The sequence below is a fragment of the Passer montanus genome, unplaced genomic scaffold (genome assembly GCF_014805655.1).
Source record: "Passer montanus isolate IOZ18808 unplaced genomic scaffold, ASM1480565v1 scaffold18, whole genome shotgun sequence".
NCBI classification, from domain to species: domain Eukaryota; kingdom Metazoa; phylum Chordata; class Aves; order Passeriformes; family Passeridae; genus Passer; species Passer montanus.
The window spans coordinates 11,008,249-11,014,559 of NW_024365381.1; the positions used below are offsets into that span (position 1 = coordinate 11,008,249).

The 6,311-nt window shown below is 36.7% G+C and overlaps 1 protein-coding gene across 1 annotated transcript in view; it reads left to right on the forward strand.

The window, feature by feature from the left end:
* LOC120500283 (cytosolic phospholipase A2 epsilon-like) overlaps positions 1-3,445 on the forward strand; it is a 33,812-nt gene extending 30,367 nt beyond the window's left edge. Inside the window, exons 18-21 of the mRNA XM_039704928.1 lie at positions 56-247; positions 710-879; positions 1,891-2,077; positions 2,958-3,445. Of these exons, the coding sequence (XP_039560862.1) occupies positions 56-247; positions 710-879; positions 1,891-2,077; positions 2,958-3,166 (758 nt within the window). The 3' untranslated portion in view covers positions 3,167-3,445. The remainder of the gene's footprint in view (positions 1-55; positions 248-709; positions 880-1,890; positions 2,078-2,957) is intronic.
* The last annotated feature ends 2,866 nt before the right edge of the window (positions 3,446-6,311 follow it).

The window sequence follows — 6,311 nt, forward strand, 5'->3', positions numbered from 1 at the left end:
CTGGTCATTTCAGAAAACTATCCTAAACATAAAATTTCTTTTTTCCATCTGGCAGCAGAAGAACCCTTTCTGTCTGTGAATCCCTATGAAGTAGACACGTGTCTATTCACTCCTTCGAGTGTCTTCTCCTCTACTCTGCGAGATGTCTTAACAGGACGCCCAACCATTGCACAGTATCCCAATTTTATCAGAGGCTTCCAGCTTCATAACAAGTACCTGGAGAGTGAAGGATTTTCTACCTGGAAAGGCACAGTAAACCAGCATGTTTTTCAGTAATATTCTAAGAAGGTTTAGGTTTCAGAATTCCCTTGGGACTTCCAACAAAGAGAAAGAGCTGAGACTGACTTCTGAAATGCCACTTCTCTCTTTACAAATGGAAAACATGAAAGCCAGATTTGAACACCATTTCAATTTTGGGGGTGGGTGTGGCGGGGGGGCACAGGTTGAAGAGTGAAATTTTATCTGGTTGTCTGGGGATTATGTGCCTGTGGATAAAGTGAGCTCAGCCTAAGGCAGCAGGAGATATCTCCCCTCTAGGGCTAAAGCAGCATGAGGTGCTCAGGAAGGGGGAAGGAGAGCATGTCACTCCTGTAAATGAGTACAGCTAGAGTGAGGGCAAAATTTTTGATTCTTTATTCTTTACCTTCCTTCAGAAGAGAAATCAATTCTGGTGTTTTATTTATAGTAATGAGAAATAATTATGTTTCAGACACAGTGATAGACTCCTTTCCAAATAAACTGATGGAAACGGCAAACGATGAGCTCTCACTGGTTGATACTGGCTTTTTCATTAATACCAGCTACCCACCACTTTTGAGATCGAAGAGGGAGGTCGATGTCATCCTCCATTTGAATTACAGTGGAGGGTCCCAAACACTGGTAAGAAAAGCCGTGGTATCTGAGATCTTTTTCCTTCATGGTCTTTTGGTCTCTATTGATTGTCAGGTAAAACTTTTCAGTACTGGAATGTGAGTTAGATTATTATGATTATCTAATTTATTATTTACAACATTAGGCAATTGATTTCTCAGTAACTAAGAAGAATATTAGAAGATGATGATGGATATAGACATTTCAAAATCATCAAGGTCTTCACTGCAGTGGATACAATAGTTTTTAAAAACTGATGGATTATATTCTGGATTATATTATAAACTGATAAAGTAGTCTGAAACTCTGCTACTGATTTTGGTTATCTTTGTACTGAAAAAATTACAAAGGCAATGGAAAGTCCTGAAAACACTTTAACAGACTAAATGAGAAAATCTGTCTTGGCCTTTATATCTCATACTACTCCTATGGAAATGTAGGGCTAATGCCAGATTCATTAATAACTTAATATAATAGTGTTGCATATATAATGATAATAATACAAAAATAAACATAGGTTTGTAGTAAATATAGCTGTTAAAGTTTTTTTATGAGGTCACAAGATATATTGGTAAGTGTATTTATTAACAGGGAGTCATTATCAAGGAACACCAATTATGCAGCAGACAGACTGGGAAAGTGGTAAATAATGAAGAAGTCAAGACAATGATACAGAGTAATCTGGATTGATGTGTTCCTTCTCTATTCTTGTAGTTTCTTTGCCTTCCCCTTCTGAACTTCTTTCAATGGAGTCATAAAATCAGACCTGTGGGTTTTGGATTAATTTTCAAGTTCAGAGAAAGTGACTGTTTTCTTGTTTTGCCTAAAGCAATGTGGAAAATAAGATGAGCAATGTCTGGTGTGGTTATGATTGTTTCCATCTGAAATTTAATATCTTGCCGGAGGGAGATTCAAACCTTAGGATATTTCTTTTAGCTGCTGCAGTTTAAAATATCCAGTTCTCTAACAGTTTTGATTGTTTGTAATAATTTTTATATATATCTTCTTTTTTTCATCCAGCCTCTGGATCAGATTGCGAAGTACTTCTCGGACCAAGAAATTCCATTTCCCAAAATTGAGATAAGTGAGGAAGACAGGGAAAACTTGAAGGAGTGCTATGTGTTTGAAGAGGCTGACAGTCCACAAGCTCCAACAGTGCTTTTCTTTCCCCTAGTAAATGACACCTTCAAGAAATATAAAGCTCCTGGTGAGTCATCTGTGATAGCAATTTTAATAAAATGTTGTTTTCCTAGTGAATTCTTTCTATTTCATATGTAATGTGTCTGTCACTGTCATCTCTGACCTTTCCAATGCCAGCATCGGTCTCATCACTGAAAAATATTACTGCTCTGTGTCAGTAAATCTGAACTATATGAACTCCAGAATCTTTCTTAAAGCACTTGGCATTCTTAAAGCACAGGCACTTATTTCACAAGAACTGCTAGAGATAGTATGAAAGCAAAAATTCTGATACTTCTACACCTTGAGGGGTAGGTTCTCAACACAAGATGTTTTACTCTATAGAAATGGACTTGTCATGCACTGCTGCTTGCCAACAAGGACAAGGAAAGAACTTCTGCTGGTTTTGGTGTGAAACCCATTCATTCAAGTTTTTTTCACATATTTAAAAGTAATCTCCCAGTCTGAGGCTTGTGTGGGCAGAGATCTTTGGTTTTAATTGAATTATATCCTCTGAGTGCAATGTTTTCTCCTGAACTTTCAGTGAGGTGGATATTATTTTATCTAGCACAAGAATATCTGGTTTTCTTTTAACTTATTATTTTCTAGTTGGGTAAAAAAGACTGTTGTCCCAGCAATGGTCTAGCATTGCTGCTGCTAATGTTTTTCTAACTTCAAGCTGTTTGAGTGATATAAATGTCAAATGATGTAAAATCTTATTTGGATAGAGGCTTGATCCAGATGCTGAAGAATACAGTGCTACTAGCACAGTATTTTTACTTGCCTCTGGCAAATTATATCTTTCCTTCCCAGTCTCCCTTTTCTACCTGTAATTATGTAAATACTGATAGTAGCTACATACTGCAATCAAACCTTATTGGTGCATCTCCCTGTGATTGTCCCCTTAGGTGAGGAAAGGAGTCCTGAAGAGATGGCTGAAGGCAAAGTTGATGTCTCCAGCATCCTCTCCCCGTTTACAACAAGAGAGGTGTGTTTCAGTGAAGAGAATTTTGACAAACTGGTGAAACTGACAGATTACAACGTCCTGAACAATGAGAAGTTGATTATTCAGGCCTTGCGCTTGGCAGTGGCACGGAGGAAGCAGAGGAATTATTAGCCACCACACACTATCTTCAATCTTTCATGTGGTATTTCTAGGTTGTCTATGGTTTGGTGAGGTCAAGATGTTTGATTCTTATCAGTGATACTTGCAGTGGAAATCACACCATCCTAAGGACATTCTGGACTCCACCCTATTTACATGGCTCTTCAGACAGATTGGAATTTACCAGTGGTTTAATCCAAAACAAACTTCAAAGCAATAAATTTGTTTTTAGTTTTGTTACCAAGTTACTTTACTAATTGTTATAGATATTGAATATAAATTATTATAATGTTGTGGAAGATAATAATGAATTATATGGCACATTAAAATTTGTATAAAAATAGTATTTATATGGTGTGTTTTCTTTGTGGCAGAACAACAATCCTTTGAACTGGAATTTCTTTGGTAAATGACTAATTCATTATGCTGGTCTTGCTTGTTTAATTATTGAAGGTTGTCATCTCTGATTTGATTGTCCACTATGAGGTTTTTATTTAATTGTCCTCACAAGTCTTCTTCAGAAACAAATAAGTTTCTGAAGTTAGTATCAGTGTTGTTAAAATTTATACCGTTTTCTCCATCAATAAAGAGTTACCCCTGCATTAGACAATTTTTGTTTCAGGAGATCAAACATGTCCTTTCTGAGCAGCTGTTCCCAGAACCATTTAGATTCAGCCTAAGCAGTAGATGTGTTGTCCAACTTTCCTTCACTTTTCTTTGGAGTTTCTGCTGACTGCCCTGTCTCACTCATCTTTACCTGCCTTTACTGTTCCTGAAGGATGACCTTGTGATTTCTCCCAGTGTTTCATAAGATGGGAAGTGGCTGCTAGCTGTTTGTGCAGAATAGGGCAATTGCAAGAGACCCTTTTGGGATTCTTTCCAGACATACCTTTCACACCTGTCCAACACTTACAGGAAAATGGTCTTTGCAGGGATTGTTCTGGGATACTAGTTTCTCATTACCAGAAATCCTAGAGGTCTTCTGGGGGACGGTAGTTGCCAAGACTCCTCTCACAACTCTCTAACAGGCAAATCACAAGCTTGGTCTTTCACAACATCAGCCTTGTACTGTGGAGCTGTGATTCATGAAGAGACTGGTCACAGGAGCTCAGCAAATGTTTTGGATAATCTTCCTTTTGTTAGTAAAATATTTCTACTGTTGCAAGGAAATTCAGACAGCAGGGCAGAGTTAGTGTTGAGATCAGGATAGTCTTGACTATCATCAGAAACAACAATTTTTTTTTTTGTATGGAATGAAGTTCTAGGTAATGGATGGTAGAAAATGATTTTTTGATTTATTCATAAAAACTAAAAATGCTGATGGGGCATCTAAGAGCATTTTGGGTGGTGGAGGAGGAGAGGGCAATGTTTTTCACTTATGAGCATGTTAATTGTGTTCATATACCTGAAACTCTTAAAAGAGCATGGTCTAACCCTGTTTTCAGGTACGATATTATATGCTTAAATCTAGATTATTGTTCCTCCATGTATGAGGCAGCTGTAATTGTGGCTCTGCTTCAATACACTAGAATATCTAGTTCAGGGATGCTTCTGGGTCCTTTCTAGAGACAACTTTGGGTTTACTGTCATGGTTTCCTAGACCTTTTTGCTGCAAATTAAACAGAGTAGGATGGAGGATTCCCTTGTTTTGTATGGGAAAGTTGATCAACAAGACAATGGAAAAAAGGTAGGTGCAATATGCAGCCTGAGACTGATTAATGCTGCTTTTTATTGTGTCCTGCTGGCTGACACGAAACCTGCCTTTCCCTCTGAGAGTTCCTACTACTCTCAAGCTCTTCAGTTTCCCCAGTGTTTCAATGTTGTCTTTTTGAAAGTAAGTACCAATAGTGATTGTTATATATATATATATATATATATTTATTTATTTATTTATTTATTTATTTATTTAATTTTTTTTTTTGTATTATTTTTAATTTCAAGTTATTTAAGATGACTGATAAAAACATTCAGGCTTGTAACTGTGCTTTTGCCATCTCTCTAATTGTCTTTTTGAGTAAGTACCAATAGTGATTGTTACATATATATATATATTTTTTTAAGTATTATTTTTAATTTCAAGTTATTTAAGATGACTGATAAAAACATTCAGGCTTGTAACTGTGCTTTTGCCATCTCTCTAGGAATATTTTCCATTTGGGTTATCTTCCTTTTACTGCTGCTTCTTGTGACCTGTTTGTTACCAATCCTTAATGTCTTCAAAATTTATCTGGTGACATTTGTTGGATCTAGTTCTTAGGTTAGAATGTCTTAAAGTGCCAGATATTTTAGGAAGTTAAATTATATCTTGTCATTGAAATTACCTTTATCAATGGGTACTCAATTAATTACAAAGTGAAATGAGATTATTTTGAAATGGATTATTAATTTTTATAATAGCAAGGCTGATTTTAAAAAGACAAAACCAAAACCCAAACTCCTTTTTTTTAACTTCTTGCATACTGATTTTGTCTACTCCCTCAATGAGGCATGCTGTGTAGTGTCCTGTGCAGTGAAGTCTTATAAATGTGAAGATATAGAGTATGTGAGAATGTGAGGAGTAAGTAACATTGGTTTCAAAATTTATTTCATCCTCCCAAATATATCCTCTTAGAGGTCACTCACTGAAGCATCTTAATTCAGATGCACAAAGTAACAAAATTTCTGAAAAAGTGAGCTTTTAAAGGTTTTTCACACAAGGGAAACTCTCTTATAGGTTCCACAGCTGATTTGGGAATTTTTTCATGCAGTATTTGTCACTGCAATGTCTGCTTGGCTGAATGACAATTTACTGCCTGAACAGAGCAAAATTGGAAGGTAAGATGGAGATGACAAAATTTCTTTCGGGTGTGTCTTTAAGCAAAGAACACAGAATACCTAAAAGCAATGAAAGCCACAAAAAAGCTTTTGTATGCACATTTGGATGGTCTGTTGGGATGCCCTTGGCCAAAGGAGTCCTGGGCAGATGGTCCCTGGCTGCTGCCAGTCACTTCCCCACAAGGGAATGCAGATTGACAGCTCACCAGTGGGCAAGAGCATTGTGGTTTCCTCAAAAAAGTGATGAGGTTGCTTAAAAGTGTAAAACATTTATTCAGTGCCTATAACCTTGAAGAGAAAATCACGTTTCAGCCTTCATTTCCCTCTACCTGTGAGTGCAGAG